Source organism: Pyxicephalus adspersus, chromosome 5, assembly GCF_032062135.1.
Source record: "Pyxicephalus adspersus chromosome 5, UCB_Pads_2.0, whole genome shotgun sequence".
Lineage (NCBI taxonomy): Eukaryota > Metazoa > Chordata > Amphibia > Anura > Pyxicephalidae > Pyxicephalus > Pyxicephalus adspersus.
The window spans coordinates 67,066,309-67,089,995 of NC_092862.1; the positions used below are offsets into that span (position 1 = coordinate 67,066,309).

The 23,687-nt window shown below is 36.8% G+C and overlaps 1 protein-coding gene across 1 annotated transcript in view; it reads left to right on the forward strand.

Annotated features, from left to right (window-relative positions):
- The window catches only part of PHLPP1 (PH domain and leucine rich repeat protein phosphatase 1), a 64,916-nt gene that overhangs the window by 36,334 nt on the left and 4,895 nt on the right, over nucleotides 1-23,687 (forward strand). Inside the window, exons 4-16 of the mRNA XM_072411816.1 lie at nucleotides 1,259-1,425; nucleotides 6,648-6,794; nucleotides 7,287-7,517; nucleotides 8,385-8,587; nucleotides 10,734-10,794; nucleotides 11,149-11,244; nucleotides 12,260-12,415; nucleotides 15,299-15,499; nucleotides 16,199-16,361; nucleotides 17,917-18,047; nucleotides 20,232-20,348; nucleotides 21,253-21,447; nucleotides 22,969-23,197. Coding sequence (XP_072267917.1) covers nucleotides 1,259-1,425; nucleotides 6,648-6,794; nucleotides 7,287-7,517; nucleotides 8,385-8,587; nucleotides 10,734-10,794; nucleotides 11,149-11,244; nucleotides 12,260-12,415; nucleotides 15,299-15,499; nucleotides 16,199-16,361; nucleotides 17,917-18,047; nucleotides 20,232-20,348; nucleotides 21,253-21,447; nucleotides 22,969-23,197 — 2,097 coding nt within the window. The remainder of the gene's footprint in view (nucleotides 1-1,258; nucleotides 1,426-6,647; nucleotides 6,795-7,286; nucleotides 7,518-8,384; nucleotides 8,588-10,733; nucleotides 10,795-11,148; nucleotides 11,245-12,259; nucleotides 12,416-15,298; nucleotides 15,500-16,198; nucleotides 16,362-17,916; nucleotides 18,048-20,231; nucleotides 20,349-21,252; nucleotides 21,448-22,968; nucleotides 23,198-23,687) is intronic.

The window sequence follows — 23,687 nt, forward strand, 5'->3', positions numbered from 1 at the left end:
TTTAAACAATTACTATATAAATGACACAAAAAGGTACATAAAGTTGATGTATGTAAAAAAGCAATGTCACTAGGTGGTGGCCCTAGTACCTTATATAAATATATTGCTTTTTTACATACATCAACTTTATGTACCTTTTTGTGTCATTTATATAGTAATTGTTTAAAAAAAAAACCACACAACAACATTTATTGAGCTTTGCACTTGACGACGATAAGATCAAATCAAAACACATGGACAACTTGGAGATTTTTAGACATTACATGCATTTGGCGCAAGGTAATTTTCTTTTTCTTCCAGAATGCTCTTACCTGCTCACTATTCATCAATAATTCTCTATTTGCAATCCCTGCAATATATATATATATATATATATCTCCAGAAATGCATTTAAATGTGATTTATAAATGGTTTCTTTTACCAAGGTAATAAAAAGGCAGAGAGGGAGTCTACCAATAGGGTACAACCCAAGTATTGTGCTGCGTTGCACAGCACAAGAACCGCTTCTTCAGACTTTAGAAAGTCTGACACACAGATGGATTTCTTTTGCTTCAAGCTAAGCTAAGAACAGACAAAACAACAAATTGCTAAGGCTAACATATAGTTATCACATATGTATGTTGTAATGAGTATGTACATCTAAAGGGATACCAGTAACTCCTTCTTTCATGTAAAAAAAAAAAAGGCATTTCTGTCTCTACTTTTTGGATTACATTATTTTCTCCAGAGATTTCAAGGCATACATGGAATACAAAGATAGGTTTTTTTTTTTTTTTTTTTTTTTTTTTTTTTACAGATCAAACATTACTTGGCAAAACAATGTCCATTTTCTTAATAAATCCAATAATTATTGGTTATCGTGGAAGAATATATAAAGTCAACTGTGTTGATCTAGTTAGTGCAAACATTGGGTCACATCCTTTGCCCCACCTCATGTAACTGAGGAATAATTTCTTGAAAGGTATTGCTGCAGTGTGGGGGAAAATAAAAATTATTGCATATTCCTTGCACCCACAAGTTCTGTGTGTTTTATATTGCTCAGTGGGTAAGGTAGTACTTTGATGTTCAAGGCCTAGTTTTTTTTTTTTTTTTTCAAATTTAAATGTTTTAATTTGCAGTTAATTCTAGTCAATTAAGTATAACATTTTTCAATTGTTGAATGTTCTCTTAACAATTTTTTTGTTAATTTTCTACACTGTGAATGTAATATTGCCTTTTCATGTGCTTGTTAAGCATAGTTTTTTTGTGTCGCCATCAGATTGCATCTCAGAGGATCAGTTCTGTGGACCTGTCATGTTGTAATTTGGAAAATCTTCCTGAAAATCTGTTCTACAGTCAAGATCTTACTCATCTGAACCTGAAGCAGAATGTTCTCCGGCTTAGTCCTTGTTCTGCTCCCGAGGGAACCCTTGATGACCTCCAAAGGTATTAAAATAAATAAATTTATATATATAAAAAATCTATATCACATATATCTCACAACACAGAGAAATTCATACCATGGATCAATAAGGGCCTAGTGTTCAAAAAACAGGAGGGGGGATAGGAGGGACTGTTTTTTGTTTTGGCTGTGACTTGTTTGTTTGCCATTGAAAATGAATATTATTCCATAGAATAAACTTGTATCCTAGGGAAATGCTTGCACAGTACTTCAGCGATTAGGACAAGTATGTAGGCCACAGGAGTATGAATTGTATTATGTTACTGCATGCTTTTTCAGGCCAGTGACTCAAAATGTAATATTGAAGATGGGAAATGGAAATGACAGTAAAGTCAGCAGTGACGGCTTCTGTAGTTTTCCTAGGAAAGATCTTTGACATGCAAAGCTGATAAAATTCCTTGATTATTATTACAAAAATTTCATGTTTTGTTCAGTGGTGTGTGTTTTTTTTTTTTTTTAATTATGGGGAAGTTTAAACTATTTCCCCCCATTTGTATTCTTGTGTAAGAGCAATCATTAAGCTTAATTACAAATTACTGGTTGTTCAGTCACGTGGCATTGTATGTGTTGCAATCATTCTGCATGTTGAGGAGGTGGGAAAGATTTTTGCTGGCATGTGGCTTATTCTACGAATCGTCTGGCTTTGAGCCCAGTTTAATAATCTTTTATTCAAAGTAATCCCTTTGTGTAGTTTTATACAGAGATATTACAGCCAAAAAAGCAGGCAATTGTTTAAATACTGTCCTGCATTTGTCACCTCTAAATATGTTTAGAAAATATGTTCTTTTTATTTGACGACACAACATGGAAAGCCCGAAGGATCTGGTAAATTAGTCTCTTGCCCTTTTATTGGGCAGTCTGGTTGATATGTAGCCCCATGTACTACTACCACCACCCAGGTATAAAGCCAGATACATATATAGAACTGGTATAGTAATACAAAGTATTATATAATATATTAAGATGACATTGGTGGTAATGCAATACTGATTTTGTAGCTATCACCATGTTTACTTAAAGTACTGGTATGTATATGTATACTCATACGTAGCTTTGTGGGTGAACGATGTATTTAATGTCTTATTATTAATAATAATAAACAGGATTTATATAGCGCCAACATATTACGCAGCGCTGAACATTAAATAGGAAGGGTTGTATAAATTAATTCCCAGATCCAGCCATCTGGCCTTCAGTAAAATTACATTCTTAACCCACATTTTTGTGTTTCTTTAGATTTCTCTATTGAATGTGTGTTCTAGGGTGTTCAAGCCTATGAAACAAACACTGATCTATTTGCTTACAAAACTTATTGTGGCAGACTTGGGTATTGTTGTTGTACCAAAGAAATCATGGCTGTCCCTTTTCTAGCAGTACTTTTTAATTGATGATCCTGATCTTAAATGCAAGTATATGCTTCTGCTTGTATCTGCTGGGGCAAGGCATGAATTTGCAGAAGTGATTGCAGAATTTATTGTTTTAGTCTTTTTTGGGTTGTTTACAATTAGCCATTTAAGTGAAAATTTAGATTTTGTATTCACTTGTTCCATATTTGATTTATTGTAGTTCAGCTGGCTTGTGTGCAGATTTTTGGTTTTAATACACGCACCAGCGATAGCGCTGTCAGCTGCTAGATTGTATTGCCAAGCTTGTCATGCCCTTTGTTAATTTTGTAGAAGACTAGATCCCTCCCATTAAATACTCATTCTGTCTTGGTTGACCTGAAATGGTTGCTTTGCCTCCTCAGTGCACTTACTGGCTGAGATGGCATAAAAGTAGCTGATCCTGGCACTTTATTTGAGCAAGAGGATTAAGTTCAATTTTGGCTGAATTCATGGGTGGTGAAGCCAGATTAAATCTGCAAGTGTGTGGCCAAAATCCTGTTTAATTTAGATGGGACGATGACTTTACACCTAGGAACATAACATTCCTTTCCTGAGTGCAGTTATGTACATGCCTTGTAATACTCCTAAGCACTATGTGACTGATTTACACGCATAAAATAGACAAAAAAAAGTTGGTCAGAGCAACAATTCTGTTTTGTTTTTTGTATAGCCATCTAAACATCACATTATGCTGCCTACGTTAATAAATGTAAAGTGTGTGATAGGTGAAAGCCCAATATTACTGTATAATATATAATTCTGTTTCCTATTTGTCTAATCACATGAATTGGATATTCACATTGATAGTCTTATCAGATAACTGACCTAAGTGATTACCTACTCTGTAGCATGCATTTGTGTGTCGTGCAGCTGCATGCTTTAAAGCTATGTACACACTTCCAATTATTATCGTTGGTAAACGAACGACGAACGATCCTGCACGATATCTGCGAACGATCATATAGCACCGATCCTGTACATACAGATAACGACACGATCGTTCGTAGATATTGTACACACAATAGATGTTTCCAACGACTTTCCTCGTTCGTCGGCGTCGTTGGTTACTTTTTTTACGAACGATTTTTGCCCAATCGATCGTTCGTCGTTCGTTCGTCGTTGGAAGTGTGTACGCAGCTTTAGTCTAACTCAGTAGTTGCCAACCAGTGGTAAGCAAGAAAATTTTTGTGGTCCGCAGTTTTGGCTGGTTCGTCCCCCCCCCCCCACCAGGAATGGACACAACCCCCCCCCATTCTCCAATCACAGGCTCAGACCTGCGATGGGAGAGTGTGCGGGTTCTGGCATCATGACATCACTTTGGGGTAAAGTATCTTCCCCTTTGAGTGACACACGGCTCCCTGTGCATGCGCGTTCTTGAGTCTGTGAAATTAGTGGTCCGTGACGTCCAAATGGTTGGCCATTTGGACCCAACCCTGCCTTACAGTTTTAAAAAAAAAGTTACAAATGGAAATTTTACCTATTTTAAACCAACGTATTATTCTATATAATTCCCTTGGTTTTGCAGAAAAACCAACCCAAGGAGCTGTATACATACGCTACCGCCTGCACAAAACCTACTTTTTTAGGTGCCTTAAAAAAAGCTATAAAAACGCCTATAAATGCATGAAATAAACAGTATCTAAAGCCAAAACGTTGCCATGTCTGTATGAATAACAGTTAATTCTTAAGACAGTGGAGCAGCTATGGTTGTGGTGATTGTCTGTCTGTTTTTAATGTTCCATGTTACTGTAAAATAACTTCTTTTGAAGATGGTTGCAGTAAAAGGAAATCAAGTATGCATGGAGAAATACCTGTGACAAAAATCTTTATATTTAGGTTATAAATATTCCTTATAACTTTTTCCTCTTGCGTTGTGAAAATCACTAGGCCTTTGTACTAATCCGCTAGCAAGTGAGATTTAGTGAAGTAAATCAAGGGCAGTTTGGAATGAACTTGTTCTTTGAAATACTGCTTCCTTCCATCTATCTCCGAGTAACAAAGATCCTTTCATTGCGACTTAGCCTTCCATTCATTTGCCATGTCATTGTACTTATGTGGCTTCCAGGCTCTGCCTTCCATCCTATCCCCGTCTCTGCACTCATCCTTATAGTTGTTAGGCAACAGCAAATGATCTGGCTACACATCCCCATTAGGCAGACTCTCATCCGCTATCTTTTAATTCACTTCCTTTTGGAGTGTGTCGAAATTCTGACGGTCACTTCAGGAAAGTTTATTTAGTTATGTGTTCACACATAGTAAAACATCACTCAACCACAATGATCCTGTGTGGTACATGAACAAGTTTGTCACCGTCAATAAATACATTAGATGTTCTGACCATTAAGTTCAGGACCCCCTGGTTTGATTTGCTTTGTTTTGTAATCTTGACAGGAAGCATGGTTTGTCTTCAGGTCCCCAGAATTACTGCCGGTGTTCTTGGGATGTGTCAAAAGATGGACTTTAAATTAGCCTTTTATTAAGCCTTGTACCTATTTTCCTCTCCGACCCCTGTACCACTATATGTTTTTTAAAGTTAAAGCACAGCTCCAGGCAATTGGATAAATGCATTGATGAAAACTGTCCAATCAGTTCTGAGAATGACAAAGCTCTGCCAGACTATGCTTAGTTATGGAATACCTTGGTATCTTCAGTTGAGCTTAAATTAAAGGCTGCTGGTTAGTCAGTAAATAAAACCTTATGGCTATTGCAAAAGCTGAGTTTACACTATATTTTGTTGGAGTACTATGGAATTTATTCCTTTTGCTGTCAGTGATGTGTACCGTATGTAGGCTCATGGCTGCAGGTAGATTGGGATCACAAAAAAGATGGCCAATGGTGAGCACACATCACATACCCTGATCTCTCAGTGCACTGTACCCAATAACTTTCTGCTCTAAGCACTTTTGATTTACAGCGGTCACATAAGATTTTCATATAGAAACCGTTAAAAGTATTTGTGTTTACGGCAAAGTAGACATTAGGGCTCTAATAGAACCCCCCCAGTGATTCTGATATAGAGTGAAATGAAAAATAAAAAGAAAAGGGGGAAAAAAGATGCATTTTAATAACAAATATTGAAGAGCTGCCTCCCCTGTACATAAAATATACAAACATATGTAACAATTGCGTGATACATAACGGGTGACATGCAGCAGCGAGGGAAATCATTCTCAGGCCATTGTTTATAGTCATCTCTCAGCTAATGAGCTCTAAAGATTTTAAAACATTTTGGTTTCCTAGTTTGTTGTCCTTTTTCTAGCCACACAGTTTTTAGGCTTGACCTTTATTTTCTATATATCCTTCAAATTCTGGAATTGGTGTTTTGTATACACTGAAATAGTCTTGGTTTCGTTGTTTTGATTAAAAGGTTTCTTTTAATGCAAATACAGGTTGCTAAGGAGTTGAATAAATGTGCAACTAAATAAATATGCAAATACTGGTTAATGTTACAGGACATCTTTATGAGGAATTTAGGTAGTTTTTAGGACTAAAATGCCACCAAAAAATTATCCTGCAGTTTTCTCCATTCTCTGACATTGGCTGGGTGTCTGTATTCAACATCTTCTGCAAGTTTAAAAAAAAATCATGCTAAAAATTCAAATACAAAACATACAACATGTGTTAGGTACTTATTGCTGGCTCGGTCCCCTCTGGAGACATTTTCCCTTTGCTGTTGTAAGTGTTGGCAGGGGCACTGTTGTGTTTAGTGTGCTGGTTAAGTGGCTGTTGGGAGAGATGCTGTAGATGCCTTGATTGCTGCTCCAATCTTTTTTGGTTATTTGCAATCATATTCATAATTATCTGCTTTCTTCCACTTTCAGGTTCACAAAGTTGAAGAGCCTCAATCTTTCCAACAATAATTTAGGAGAGTTTCCACTTGCTGTCTGCAGTATCTCAACATTGACTGAACTGAACCTTTCATGCAATGCTCTTCGTGTAATACCTCCTGCAGTAGGAGACATGCATAAGTACGTATCCGCTATGAGCCTGGGTAAAGTTACTTTTAGAACATTTTAGACATAATCCTGTTTATTTAGTAGGATGTTCTTGGAAGTGTGAAGACAGTTTGTTAGTTAATTTATATACTTTTAAATATTAAAAATATGTTTTTATATTTTATATACACTCTGGATTTTTGGTTAGAAATTGAACTTTTAATTTGAATAGTGTGTAATAAGATCTGGGCCCTTTTATCAGGACTTCAGTTTGTGATGTTTTAGCTAACTCTGTGTCAAGTTGGGGGGGATTCTGCTTTAACATTTGGAATGCTAGCAGTGAAATTGCTGAAAAGTTTTGCATCTTTACTGTGCCTAGATTCCGGCGATTTTTGGTCATTGTGTTGACTTTGGCTTTCACAGACCTAACACAACAGAAATCTTTCTGTATTTTCTACAAACCTTAATTTTCTCTGTAGAATAGAAGGGGTTTTTACATGTTTTATTCATTTTTACACATTCTAGCTTGCAAACATTCCTTCTGGATGGCAACTACCTCCAAACACTGCCTTCAGAATTGGGGAAAATGAACCAGCTGAGTTATCTTGGCCTCTCCTTCAATGAATTCACAGAAATACCTGAAGTACTGGAGAAAATACAAACCGTGGACAAACTTTGCATGCCTGGAAATTCTCTGCAAGTGTTACAACTAAAGACACTCAAAAGGCTTCCTCATATCAAACACGTGGATTTAAGGTATGGACCAATGTGTAGTTTTGTGGTGCGCGCCGTTCAATTGGAGTTCTGAAACCCCTGTTTATGTTGCTGCCAATATCTGTGTCTATCATTTAGCAACCCATGCTTGTTGGTCAACAATGGGGTATATCAAAATCATGCAACTACTGAATTTGTTTTGCATTGTTCTACCTGTAGAGTAAAGTAAATAGGAGGGCAACAACAGTTGCACTTTTGTAAAATATACAGAAATATGCAAGATTTGTTCTTTAAAAAAATCTATTGGTGGTTAGCAGTGGTAATTTTAGGTAATGGGAAAACCCAGGGCTCCAGACTACAGATTACATGCTGTTTGCGGGTTTGTTTTATATTTTACCAGAATTGACATTACTTGGCAAGAAAATTGGTTACCTTCCAAATGGAAGCCTTCACAGCAAAGTACTTCCTGTCTTTGTGTTTACAATAGCCCATGTCTTGTAAGACTAGTGCTTGAAGGCATTTTCTCTATATTCCTTACTTACATTACATCACGTTTTTATGTATTCTAATACTACAGTTTTGTGAATTGGGGAATTAAAAAACTATAACATACAAAATTTGTTTTCGGTAAAAGGTCACGGATAAAACCACTGATTGCTTCACTTATGAATTTTAAAATGTATGTGAATTGGTATGCTTTGTGTTTGTATAGATGTCTCTATTTTTTCTATGCGCAAATATGAGAATTTAGTGGGTGTATAATCTCTAACACTAGACTTGTGTGTTTATATATTGTTTGTATGACACCATATAAAAGGTCATTTTATGACTGCTAGAATACAGTATCAAAATATCTATTTGTTCAAAAGGATAAAATGTGTTGACATAATTGAATGTGTTTAACTGTAGGCTCAATGCAGTGCGAAGTTTAGTTGCAGAAGATGTGGATTTTCTGCCCCACATCACCCAGTTGGATCTGAGAGATAACAACATGACAGAGCTTGATGTGACTACTCTAAGTAACTTGGAGGTCTTACACTGTGAAAGAAACCACTTGACATCACTCCGAATTAGTGGCTACTATTTGAAGGCTCTTTATGCATCATTCAATGGTAAGTTGCACTGTCATAGAGAATATTCTGTACTTTATATTTGTTAAATATGTTAATCATGAAAACGTTAAAAATTTGGTTCTTCCTCTACGACAAAAGAACAACCCACAAGGTAACTTGAAACTTGCGAAAGTAATTGGTACCAACCACTGTTTACTTATATTTAGCAAAAATCAGACTTTGCCTTGGTGTTTTGACTTCATTGGATTTTCTAATTAACTTTAATTAAAAATGGCATGGACAAAATTACTGGGACCCTTAGCCTAATGTTTTGTTGCTCAACCTCTAGGACACGGTTTCTGAACTAGGGTTCCTCCAGAGGTTGCTCAGGATTTCATGAGCAATGAGCAGTTTGCACCTGTCAGTCCAATACCACTGATACAATGTTTTTTTTTTTTTTTGACTATCTGTAAAGGTGACATTATTCCCTTTGGCCAATAATGTAAGATGAATTCTTCCTACTGACCACTACGCATATTAAACTGTAAGTTGTGGATAAAGAATTTGATTCCCTGAAAGGTATTTTAAAGGGTTCCCCAGTGTAAATCAGTGATCTAGGAGCAATAACTGCAAACAGACAATGCTTGTAGTTCCCAGTAAGACTTTGCACCTGTCCTCAGGTTGTTTGGTCCACTCTTTCTAAGAAAACTACTTCAGCTGTGTCAGATTTGAATAGTGGCTTCTCCTGACTGCTTGTTCTTTCTGTAGATGTTTAATGAGATTTAAATTGGAGCTCACAGAAGGCCACTTCAGAATAGCTTAATGATTTGTTCATAGCCATCCTGGTAGGTAACCCCCCCCCCCCCACAATTTTTTGGGTCATTATCCTTTTCCAGGCTCTATGTCCTGCGACTAAAGCAGAACTTTCTAACAAGGAGCAGTAGGTTTTGCTGAAGGATTTGATAGTCTTGGGATTTGATTGTTCCCGGCACAGATTCCAGATGCAGCAAAGCAACCCTCAAAACAAAATTAAGTCCTGACCAATTTTTCCTAGTAGGTTTTTTTTTTTTTTTTTTTTTTTTTTTTTTGTCTCATGGTAAGTAATAGCTTTCTGATTTTCAGACACTGATAACCTTCAGCTTTTATCTGGGGTCAATTTTCCTTTTGTGGCTGTTTCTGGGTAATTTAGTCATAGTGCCATGGACAGTAATCCTCTTCCAATGGGAACATCTAATTGTGCTTATTATACACAGTTGTAGATCCAAGAACCAATAGCCTTGTGTTCTTAAAGCCAACTACATCTGAAACAATTTACCTTTTTTTTATGTGGAACAGGAAAGGGTTAACACATTTCTGTTAGGTGGAGGTAGAACCCTTTAATTTTTTTTTTTAATGCCTTTATGCCAACACTGTTGGCTCAGCGGTTAGAACTCTGGCCTTTGAAGCGCTAGGTTTCCTCCAGGCACTCTGGTTTCCTCCCACATCCCAAAAAACTTGCTGTTAGGTCAATTGGTTTCCCTCAAAATCTGGCGTTGGATCACATTAATGACTTCTTACGACTGACACTAAATTGTGAGCTTCCTTTAAGGAATAGTTAGTGATATGACAATGGACTTTGTAAAATGCAGCATAATTTGTGGCTGCTATATAAATAATACTGTGTATTTAAAATATAGTGGCACTGTAAAAAAAAAAAAGAAAAAAAAAAGTCAACTTTCTAAAACCCTTCTGCAAAAAGAAAATTACAAAACTATTAGACAAGATTTTGTTGGCATTTTTCCATTTGCTTTTGATTTTTATGTTGAGAAGTCATGTATACAGACATAAACACATTTTTAGGCACTGTAATACCATGGTGTGGGTATAATAGAAGACCTTAGTATCATTGTTTTGCCTAGCCAATTATCTGTTCTTATCAAACTTTTACAAGGACAGTTCCTTTAAAGTTATGGTGTGTGTTTTCAGTATCCATGATAAAATATCACAGGTTTTATTTGAGAGAGATAGTGACCTCAGTTCCCCATTTTACCAGCCTTATTTTGCATATTAACCACTTTTGAAAAGTGGGCATCCATAAAAAGACTTGAAACGTCACACAAAACAGTTTAGCACAGGGAGCACATGAAAATTTAGTGTTTTCTGGCAAAGCTTAGTAAAATGTGCACAATAATTTGGTTACTGAAAAGTAATGTTTTCTTTTTCATAGAACTCATCCACTTGGATGTGTACCCAGACCCTTGTAATCTGGCCCTTATGGATATTTCCAGGTATGGTGTCTTGAAAATGAAACCTTTTTATGCTTGTTCACTTTTTTTTTTTCTTTTTCAGTAAGTAGACGGTAATATGCATTTCACATTTCTGTGTGATGAACCCTACTGAAAGGCTAATAATTTAACCTGAAGGCTATTTTTGCTGACTCTTCTTTCTAGTAATGTGTTAGTGACATTATGCTGATTTCCTGCTCCCTGGGACAGAATTGACAAACTTCTCTGTGGATTCTGACTTTAGATTAACCATTGAGATAAAATTTCCATAAAATGAGTATCTTACAGCTGTAAACCTTGTTCATATGTAATTGTGTGTTTTTTTTTTTTTTTGTTTTTTTTTTTACAAACATACAGGAATTCTATAGATTGCCTGCCTGAGTGGGTTAGTGAGTGCAAAAACCTGGAGGTGCTTGATGTTAGTCACAATCTACTGACTGCACTCCCTGCAAGGTGAGCGTTTGTCCTAGATGACTGGGTCAGCAGGTTCAGCACTTCTATAGGTTATCAAATGCTGGCATTAACTCTATTGTTGTAATCAGTATTTTTGATAATTTTGATCAGCTGTATGTGCTAGATATATTGTTAAAGAGTCAAAGTGCAGTATGGAATATCGAATGTTAATGAAGGTTTATGAAATGTCCCCCTCACTTTGATGTAAGGATGTTTTCTAAAACATAATTTTCTTCACATGACTTTTAGTCTGATAAAATTTTCTATCTTATGAGAAAAAAGCCTTCCCTGTTGATGAGTAACTTTATTTTTTTTTTTTTTTTTGCTTGAATCATGCATTTGAAAAGGGCCTTATGATGGAATCCATTCAAAATATTTAGTTTTGGACAATGGAGAGGATTTTGATTACACCTTCCTTGCTGATTTTGTATAGTTTTACTCATCTTGCCCAAAACACCTGCACTGTAGTGCACCATAAAGTTAAAATACTGCCATACTACATTTGTAAAAATAGTGTTTTCAGCCTTGTTGTGTACTTGGGAGCCTATTCAAATGAATTGGCTTCCTTAACATACCACATTAACACTTGTTATAAATTTCTGTAAGTATATTCTTCATGTACTCTGCTAGGAACAGCAGTGATAACATAGTGGCTCCTAGTGGCTTCTGCAAGTATGCATTTCAGAGAGGAGAGAAAAGAGGCATCCCACAAGCAGTACCTCAAGTGTCATTGGAATTATAATAATGTTCCTTTCATGATCATTAAGTCTGGGACATAGGTGACTGTTTGGTTTGGCTATTGTACTAGAGATAAACTTTATGGTATTTATCCTCCTCTGCTGCATCCAGAATCTTCTACAGACTATTGCTTGACTGATTCTTTCATAAACTGTCTGCTCTGAATGGTTCTTGCGCATACAATCTAGCTAATTTGATTGTGCAGAATTTTTTTACTTCTAAAGTACTTGGTGTTAAATTATTATTTTTTGTGTAATTGTCTTATCTTTTCCAACAGGCTTTTTTGTGCCAATGGTCTGCGGAAGTTGCTTGCAGGTTATAATCGGCTTCCCCGACTTCCAGAATGTATTGAGCGCACTCAACTTGAGATACTAGATGTCCAGCATAACCAGCTTCTGGAGCTTCCAAGCAACCTGCTTCTGAAATCAGACAAGTAAGAGAAAGTGAACGTTCACAGAACATCAAGCAATTTACTAGGGAAACAAAAAACTTTGCACAATTGATTTTTAAAGAGTATTGCAGAGACAGGCTGTTCAGGCTGTTCCTAACGTACTTTTGTGTCGATATGTTTAAATATCAGGGCAGTGTTTCTCCCCAGCCCTTTTTAACCGGGTGCACCACCTGGCACTTTTCAGTAACCGCCCGGCTGTTTTTGGGCAGTTACTGAGAGTTGGGTCACCATACCAGGGCTGCCATCCGCCTACAATTTCTTCCCACCCAGCGTAAAATTAAATCTGGGTTGAACACTGCAAAGTATACATTACTTCTCCATCCTGTTCATTCTGCTTTCAGAAAAATACCCATTCTCAATAGTTTTAAAATCTTTGTAAATTGTTCACAGATAAAAATGCAATACTCTTAACATGATCAAATGTCTAAAGACATAATTGTGCAATAATTCCTATATGACCAGACAGGTATGTAAAATGTTAAAATAGGTTTGGTTATTGTTCTGTTATGTACATTCTTTCTCTTTTGAGAAGTAAATATGGGTATCTTTAAATCTAATCACGTTAGAAGTATCAGTTTCTTTTTCTTTTTTCCTTTGTGGACGTAATTACTAGTGACGCATGTGATTTCAGATACTGTTCTTGTCCTTGTGGTACAATTAAGTTCAGATGGGTGCTTGTCAACCATTATGTTATTCGCTTAGAAGGCCTATTCTCTACTGGTGGGGATTCAGGAACATGCAGCAGCATCTTTATGGCACTTGCTGAGGAGTTTGGAAGGAAGTGGTTTGAGCAGCAGACCACCTGGTTTGGTATTGAGAGAGCAGATCTAGGGATCTCCATAAAACCAGTAAAAACACAAACACTTTTAAATCTCATGATTTCTTTTATTTCAATCAGACCATAAGTTTTATTAGATTATTTTAAGTCACATTAAAGTTCAAACATTCAAGGAAACGCATTTATTTTTATAAAAAAACTTTTTTTTTTTTTTTTGATGTTATTTTAACTTTGATTCTTTACCTGGCTAGGTAACATATAACTTTATATTATTGGCCATCAAGGTTATTGGTGCATTTTTCATTGTATAGCACCTTTTCCTGGGTCACAGTAACATTTAAATCTTTGTTACCTTTTCGTAATCTGTGTTAGAACATGGATGCTTTGCTCACCTAGGCACAGATTTCAGGAGTTTTGCATACATGCTCAGGATAGCCTTTGTGTGTCTCTGCAGCCAAGCAGTTCATGTTTATGGCCTACAGATGTGGGTTGTATATCTTCTGTTTCCTTTAAGGCACTGTTGGTGTTGGTGACCATTAGTAGTAACAGCGGATACATGTTGTTCTTTCATAAATTGTTGCATCTCTGCTTGTTCCAGATGTGTACAGATGAAAAGGTACATCTATATATCAGTCATCTATTATATCAGTCATTTATTGCCCTTAGAGTTGGCAAACTCTGACTGGAAAATTTGGGAATGTACAAATCCAAAGTGCTGATATCTGCAGCCAGAGGTTGTAACTAACTTACTTGATAAATGTTGTATTTCTTAGGGAGGGAGCAGGCTGCAATTTGAATGGTAATGAATGTTATAGTTTGAGTAAGAAAGGTACAAGGCACTGGATTTCTGGATGCCCCAGTAAGTTATATTACAGGTTTGTATACACGGATAGGCTGAGAATTTGTACATCCTTCAGGCTTTTGTTTGGTGTGTATGGTGACAGGTGCTCTTTAAATCAAAGTGTAATTTTGTGTTTATTAGAGGAGAAGGGTGAATGAATTTTTCCACAAATAATTGGCACTCTGTCACATTCTAGCATTTAGAACAGTCTGTATTTGTACGCTATTTGAAGTAATTAAATGTTCACTGTTGCTTTGTGAATTGGATAATTAGATGTTCCCGTACACAAGAGTTCAGAGTTTGGCAGTATGTTAACTAGCCAAGGCTGTGTTTCTACAGACCACTAAGAAGTGGTCAACCTGGTTTTACCTACCTACCTCCCTCCCCCTCCTTTCCTAGATAAATCCACTCAGGCATAATTGCCTGGCACCAAGGTTCTTCTTTTAGAAAACTCCAGAACTTGCCTGTGCAAACTGGCCTAGCTCTCTTCTTTCACTGCACTTATTGACTTCACTGTTCAGAGTTCCACGTGATCTTTATTGCAGGCAGCAAGTTTCAACAAGCTGCTGAGTAGTCCTGCTGTTGCTTTGTATATTTAACTCCTTCAGGAATGTTATGGACATGCTGTACATTTGTGATGAAAGAAAATGTTTTTTTTTGACCATTCAGATGTTTTATCTTAAACGTGTAGTGAGTTTTGCTGTTCATAGTGAAGTCTATAATGTTCATTCCAGTGGAAATGAGAAATTGTGCACTGAAGCTCTCCCTAGACTTTGCTGAAATAGACATTTGCTCCAACATGCTGTATTAAAAAATTGTAGTGGTATAAACTATCAATATATTAATTATATACTCCTTTCCTTATATAAATCTGTTGGTAAAGATCTAATTTTCAGTAGACACAATTTCCTTTAAAATAAAGTTTTGTGGATGTTGAGATCAAATGCAGGTAATATTATGATCACTATATGTGTTTGATAAAACTTTCATTACTTCTTGAGTTCAGGTGTATGGCTGAGCAGTAAACAAAGTGATAAGCAAACTATACTGTAATGATTTAGGATCATCTCATTCGAGTACTGCTACCGTACATGACCCCTTGTGACATGCAAAGATTCTCTAAAAACACAGGTGTCCTTTTCCTTTTCTACCTACATAGCTTTTTACAATGTTTCTGCATGGGGTGGAATGATTTGTAATAATTTGTCTGCACAAATTAAACAATTGTATTTTTTTTTTCTTGCAGCTTAAGATGCCTAAATGTATCCGCCAATAATTTGGAAATGCTTCCAGCAGCTTGTCTGTCTGAGGAAACACAGAGTTCATTACAAGAGCTTTATGTGACAAATAATAACCTCACAGACAAGTGTGTGCCCTTGCTAACTGGACATCCCCATCTGAAGATTCTTCATATGGCCTTCAATCATTTACAGACCTTTCCAGCCAGGTTTGTGGGGATTGTGCTTTGTTTGCTTAAATTTTAATAATTTGTTGGTTTTCTTCATGAAAACTGCCATCTTATGTTCTGCCATGTCTTAAGAGCTATATTAACAATCTTGACCTTAATTGTTTAAAACATTTGTTTCAATAAGACAAACGATGTGCATTTTGGTTAGACGGTTTTCATTGCCTTGCTTTATCAGGTCAAGTTTTGGACCATTTTTGTAAAAATATAGTCAATTCTTCCAGTGTTTCTCAATAATATACTTTTAAAGTATAGTGTACCTATGTGTTTAAAGCCTAACTTGGGGAAAAACTTATTGTGTTGTCAGGTTTTATTCTTCCTAGGAAAAAAATAATTACAATACCTTTTAGGGGGTCACATGGGCCAAGGATAGCAATATTGGCCAAGGATAGCCCTAATTTACCTACAATAAACCACTACATAGGGTCATATTTTTTTTAAAAATGAACTATCTGATATTATTTTATTGTTTTTTTTATATATATTTATATATCACCTTTATTTGTAGGCACTGTTAGAATGAAGATCTAATGTTTGGCTGTTCATATATGTTAAAACGGTCAACAGTTTCTTGTGATGTCCACCTAAGTTTATTAAAAGGTTGCAGTTACAATTCACGGGTTGTTTGCAACAAAATCAATCTTTGTCTGTTGTCTTAGAAAATATTTTTCCCTTACACAGCAAAATGGCCAAACTGGAAGAGCTGGAAGAGATAGACATCAGTGGAAACAAACTAAAAGCAATACCAACCACCATCATGAACTGCAGACGCATGCATACTGTCATTGCACACTCGAACTGCATAGAAGTCTTCCCTGAAGTTATGCAACTCTCTGAGATCAAGGTTGTTAATTTAACACACTATTGTATTATCTGACTTCGAGAAGCTGATACTTTCAATCTGTTAAACTGCGACTCTGAAGTGACAATCTGCTGCATGAAAATGTAGTGCTGTTTATGTTCTACTTTGAAGTATAAAAGAAATGCCACAGACATAATATTTTCCTTCTCTCCTTTCAATTTTCAAAATGGCATAAGGTGATTGTAGTGGTATTAATGCACTTGCATCAACAATAGTTATGTCCTGTCCATGATAATTTTATTTGCATTTTAATAGCTACATTTTCAGCTGTCATGGGTCCAGACACACAAAGGTTTAGCAGAATGGTAAAATATCTGTAAAGACAACAATCTCTGCTAAAACATACATACACAAACATTAAAATTTATATTTTTTTTTTAAAAAAAGGCTCAAAACATATAAGTGAAAGATGGGTAAGGGACAGGAAAGTGGGCTCCGGAATAAGGCCAGGGGTGAGGGTGGGGGGGTGGTTAGAGAACATGTGGGCGAGGTGAAAATAGTCATAAAATATATAAACATATAAAATATAGTCAAAAAATATTTTATAGTGTTTTAGAAAGCTATGATGGTCCACATTCAATTCATTATCCCCTGTGTGAAACTAAATTAACATTCCTATTTTTGAAGTTTTTTTTTTTTTTTTTTTTCTCCGGCGTGTGTTCATTCATGTCTTTAATGGAGTGGCCTGGTAGCAAGAAATTATGCCCCAGATGTATGCAGAAAATGTTTCTTATGTTCCTTTGTGTGTCTGTGTAGGTTCGTTTGTTTAAAATTTCTCCAATATAGCATTTGTGCTTGAATGAGTTAAACCACACTTCTAAAAGAAGAGCTGTATGATCTAGTAATATTGAGGGCTCCTGTTCTGTGTTTGACACTTCCTAATGGATTGATTGCCAAGTCCAGGTCTGGGGCTACGTACACACGTCCGATGATTCACGCCTGATAATCGCCTAAGGGCTGATATTTCACGAGAATCTGGTGTGTGAACAGCGCTCATCATCCTGTCATTGTGACGACCATCCTGGCAGATCCACGGACGATGTACGAGCGTAATAGAAATGAGGGGGAGAGAGCGCAGCGGTGTGCTCTGCTCTCTGCTCCATTGTTCTCCGCTCCCCTCTCCATGGAGCAGAAGGTGCTGTATGTACAGCGCTCGTTCACGCATCGTTCAGTTTTTTGTTGTTGGAAAGGATCTTGAAAGGTATACTTTAGGACTTTAAGAAACTTACAGTAAATGTGGTCTATTAGTGGTACCTGAGGACTGAATTATCCTTCATCTACATGTATCCATTTCATTATGGTAGAAACATTAGATTGTAAGCCCGTTGTAATATATCTGTAATTAAACCAATAACACTAGGTACTTTTTCAGCTACGTCTGCAATGCATTTTTTACAGACTGATTTTTCCTTGTGATTCCACATAATTACATTTCATGACTGGTTGTGCAGTAACTAGACTCTGACCTAAATAATTGTATATTAAGAAGGCTTGTATTTCTTAATGCAAACTTTATTACCTTTTCTTTTCAACACAGTGTGTGGACTTGAGCTGCAATGAACTGAATGAAATTACATTGCCTGAAACCCTCCCTCCCAAGCTACAAGAACTGGACTTAACTGGCAATGCACGCCTGCTGTTGGATCATAAAACCCTGGAGCTACTTAAGTGAGTGGCCTTTGCTTTGTCATGTGATTTTCCACTTAATATTGCAGCATATGACAAAGCATTAGGAAATGCATGCAATACAGCTGGGGGCAAACACTACTTTTATTGTGAAATAGTGGTATGGCATAATTGAACAGTTATGTAATGATACCTGGAACTCAATGCAAACTGGATAGAAAAGAAAAATGTTGCTTTTCGACCTTTAATGCCTTTCCTAAGGGTAAAATTGCATAAGTGGTCATATTTCTTTAAACCTATGTAAAAGAAATGATAAGTGTACCTCGTGTATCTAACAATGTACAATTTTAGTCATAACTTTAATTGTGAACCTCAAATCTAATCTGCACATATTTTAAAAGGCCTTGCAGTCATGCTATAAGATGTTTATTAGCCAGAAAACACTTTTTGCATGCCTTAAAACTGACTTAACTTTGGACCTGAACTGGCCAGACTTCAAGATTTTAAGCCCTGACAATTGCTTACTTGTTCAGTGATGGGGGTGTTCTCACATGGAACTTTGCGCGTGGTCCTTTTTGAGTTTGGTATTTGTGTTACTAAAGGTCCTATATTAAATATAATCCCCACCAAATACCAGAGGGCATCTTTTTTTTTTTTTTTTTTTTTATTTATTTATTTATTTTTTATTATGATAATGTTACTGGTGTTTATGGCCTCCAATTTTCGTGACCTTCAAATACGCTTGACATATGCTGGTCTATATGTTTAAAAGATTAGACAGACAATTCTATAAAAAACACTGATTCCAAGGAAAATGTATTAAAAACTGGCTCACTTTATCAATATTCAACTTACATTGACTGCACATTGATCAGGATTGGCCATTCTTTAGATCAGTTTTTCTCAAACAGGGTTCTCTACAACCCTAAGATTCCTTCAGAGGTTGCTAGAAGTTCTTGAGCAATGGGCAGTCTGTGCTTCTTGGTCAGTGTAGGTGACCACCAATGATCTTTCTGGCTATGTGTAAGGGTGACCTTCATCCCACTGGTCAGCAATGTAGGAGGCATTCTTTCAATCGACTTGCCATAAAGTGAGCTGTAAATGCAGTAGTTATAGCAAGGTATTCCCTGAAAACCTGAAAGTCCTTCCAAGGGTTGCCTCATGGTAAGAACTTTGAGAAAAGCTGCTCTAGACAATTGACCTGACGGACAGCATGGGGGCACAGGGGAGAGTAGGAGGTGGTCTGTGTGTGTTTGGCTGTTTGGTTGTCAGATGCAGCAATGCACCTGATTTGCTTTAGGCTTGGTAAAATCCTGCCACTTTGTGGCCTGTTTATTACTTTGTCTACATGCAAAACGAAAAGGCATTTTACTATTTTAAATTAGTCATTTTGGGAAATAAGGAGGCTATCACCGCTGAGTACTCAATCTGCATGCTAGCTGTGTTTGGCTTCACTACATTTTGTTTCACGAACCCAGAATAAGGTGCAAGCAGACTAAATTAGTCCTGATATTCATATATTTTCCTGGTCAGATAAGTAGCAGTATCAAACACAAGATGACTGCATTATTAATCTGGTTTAAAGTGGGAGTGTTTTGGTCTACTTCAGTAAGTAAACTATCGGTATATTAAAAAGGGGAAATGCCATTCGTTCAAACTAGCCCATTCTCTCCCATATCTTGAATTGGGGTGTTTGGTTAGGGTTGGGATTGCTATGTTTATATGGATTCTCCCCATTTGGGTTGAGACTGTTTCAAAGGTTTATCGCTTGTGAAGAGGTAAATATCCCAACTGCATCCAATCTTTTTTTTTAACTGCTGAACTAGTCAGTGACACAATGCCTTGTTGTAGAAAGTTTCCTCTGCGGTAGTCATTAAAGGTCACCTTTGTGGAATTTTGCACTGGTCACAGGACTCTTCTGGCAGGAATTATTCTTTGTGCTGTGTCTGTCTAATGAGGCAAAATCCAAACTGGTGTTTTAGGAATTGTGCACCTGGGCTGATCTCTGACCTTCAGTGTTTTCCATGACAATAATTGGTAATTGGTCCATGTATTCATGGCCTCCTTAGCATATACTTTTTAGCCTAACTCTTATTTGATAGTTGGCTTCTGAGAAACTGTGTCTTGGATCAAATGGTTTGTTAAAAACAAAAATCAAAACACATTAGAAATTTTGATTGTTAATTGTAAGTGGGTTTACCTGTTTTTTTTATCTTGTCTCGGCAGTAACATTCGATATTTCAAAGTGGATCAACCTTCATGTGGATTCTCTGCCAATGAAGCATCTGGAGCCCCTGCTGTTTGGAGCCACGGATATGCAGAAGCCTCAGGAGTCAAGAACAAGTATGATCTTTAATTCATAGAACAAGTTCAGACTTCCCCCTGAAAACCTGCAATAGCTTGGGTACATTGTCCAAACAAAACATTTTCAACCAGCACATCATTTCCATTTAGATAATGGGAAGATCAAGTGTGGATTATTATTAACAAAGAGGAAATTCAGTCATTCACATGGGGGACCTGGATCTTTAAAGCCCACAAGGTGTTTAGTTTATGTGCCAGTAGAACTAGTCCAAGGCCCTGTCCTTACACATTGTGCAATTTTTCTATACCATGATCCACCTGCACCTATATTTAAATGTGAAATTGCTACACTATTTATAAGTCAAAGAACAATCTTTTTTTTTTTGTTGTGTAGCAGTTTGTACATGCCAACTTGAACAGTAAAAAAACTGTAGAAAACTTTTTACATGGAGATCAAGTTTTGTCACATGAAACTTGAGACTGGGAAGAGCAGGAGCAGGTCACAAAATCAGGTATTTTACTTCCCTTTTTCCTCTGTTGGCTGTGGTTTCTGTGAGAACCAGTGTAAGTGATGCAGTTTGCCTTTACAATATAGCAATGTGTATGCTACTGCAAGGACAGCCCCACATTTATCTTCATTCATTGATGGCTGAAAAGTTCTGCTTTCAAGTGTCAGTACTGAACGATGTCAGCTAGGAAGAATGTTAACTACTTGACTGCCACCTGCTCTAGAGGGTTTCGCAAAACTGTTCCCACAGGACCCATCCAGGCAACCTTACCCCTTGCACTTGTTATGGAAATAGAGGTTTGGGAACATCTGTTGTAAAAGGGGGCAGTATACTCTGCAGTGGGTTTAAATTTTGTTCTTTTGATTCTTAATTTTATTTTGTGTATGACATGTCAATATCAGGTCTTCTTTTAAATTTTGTTATCTTTTCTTCAGGTTGTGTGTTGCCTCTCTTCTTGTTAACAACTTCTGTGATAACAGAGAAGCAGTGTATGGTGTGTTTGATGGAGAGCGTAATGTAGAGGTGCCTAGTTTACTACAGTGCACTATGTGTGACATATTGGCAGATGAACTTCAGAAGACCAAGAGCGAGGAGGAGTACATGGGAAACACCTTCCTCGTCATGCAAAGGTAACCCTACACAAAAAAAAAAAAAAAATCCTACTTTGCATAAAAAAATGAAAGCTGTAAGGGGTATACATTCATAATTCAACACATTATACCACCTGCCCTAGATTGTGTAGGTCCTCCTTCAGCTGCCAAAAAAGCTCTGACCCAACATGCTAGCCGCAAATCCTTTGTCACCCTGGTTCTGCTGGCTTGCTTTCCTAATTCATCCTCCTGCTGGATCTTACCTAGGTAAATGCATGTGCTTCTGGTCATCTGTATGACTTATCTAACCAGGCCACCTTTTTCCATTGCTCCATGGTCTATTTTTGACTGTCAATGCTCATTACATGTTCAGCAGCAGAGATGGTTCAGTGTGTATACCCTGGCTGGCCTGCAGCCACACAACCCCATACATAGCAAGATGAGATTCACAATGTGTGTTCTGACACCTTTCTTTTATTGTGAGCATTATGATTTTTAGCAGTCTGTGTCACAGTAACTCTGGGATCAGACTAAACTTGCTAGGCCCCAGTCACAAGAGTAAATTTACATGAGCCTGTTACTGGTTGTTCTTTCTTGGACCACAATTTTGTATTTACAAATTACTTCATACTGGGAACACCTCTTCCAATATAATTGGATTATAATCCAATAAAAGTTGCAAACATTTGCAACCTAATATATTCCAACCATACCTGGTGGTGCTTTTGTAACACAATACCCTATGTATGTTGGGTCTAAGTGCTGTGCAATACCTTTTTTTTTTTTTTTTTTTTAATGGCTAGTGACTTACATACTTTTTAATGTCTACCTACCTCATATTAATAATGTCTATCTACCTCATATTATTATTATTATTATTATTATTAATAATAATAAAAAACAGTATTTCTATAGGGCCAACATATCACACAGGAGTAAGAGAGGACCCTGCCCTGAAGAGCTTACCTATGACTGGTGTTGGCTAAAAACATGACCCACATAAAAAAATACAGCTAGCAGGATTTTTCCTAAAAAGAGAATTGAACCTAAAACCAGTAGGCAGCACATTTGATTCAGAGGCTAGCACTTTTGCCTTTGCAGCACTAGGTCACAGGTTTGAATCTCTGCCGGAAATCCCACATTCTTCCCACATCCCAAAAACACGGAGTTATGTTAACTGGCTTTCCCTCAAAACCGTTGTTAGACTGGAAATGACGTATGACTATGCTAGGGATGTTAAATTGTGAACTCCTTTAAGGGACAGTTAGTGTTATGACAATGGACTTTGTAAAGCGCTGTTCAATCAATTGGCGCTATATAAATCCACTTACATAAAAATAGGATCCAATAAAAATTGGCCTTATTCGTAGTTTTTATCCTTGCACAGTGACCACTGAGAAACTGCGTAATATTAATGTTTATTGTAGTACTGGGATGTACTATTCATAGGTCTACACAAGGTTATGTTCAGATAGCCATGGAGATTACATGTATTGACAGTATTCCATATATGAATTCTTTTTACAATTACCTTCTTTTTTCCCTCCCTTCTGACTTTAGAAAGCTGGGCACTGCTGGCCAGAAACTAGGAGGTTCTGCCATTCTTTGCCACATAAAACATGACCCTATGGATCCAACCAGTTGCTTTACACTGACCTCTGCCAATGTGGGCAAATGCCAAGCTGTGCTGTGCAGAGGCGGGAAGCCCCTTAACCTTTCCAAGTGTTACACGGTTAGCTGTGAGGAAGAGCTGAGGAGAGTAAAACAGCATAAGGCAATTATTACAGAGGTAAGGACCATTTTTGTTTTTTGTTTTGTTTTTTTAATGGATCCAACTTGGTATGTATGTAAAATGAGTATTACAATCGTTATTTAGGCAATAACCTATTCTAAATGTTGGTGTCTTGCTGAATGAAAGCCAGACTTGTAGAATTCTTTTTTGCATGGATCGCTTTTGAGAAATCTGTGAAATCCCTTAATTATTGGACTACTCATTAGTATCATGGAGGAGGAGGAAGATCTGTTATTTAAGCAATCGGGTTTTAGTATTAGAAACAGAATAAGGAATTAGGATTCTGTTTGTCAGGTTCGTAAAATTGATGTGCTTTTTATGAGTCTCTCATACACAGACTAGGTAGAGTACATTACTAGACTTTCCAATCTGTTCTAGTTGGTTGTGATGAGTTACTAGCAGACACAGATGACTTTCCATTTAATATGCTGCAGTTATCTGTTAAATTTGTCCTAGAGCTTTATTGTAAAAGTAGCAGTAAACATTT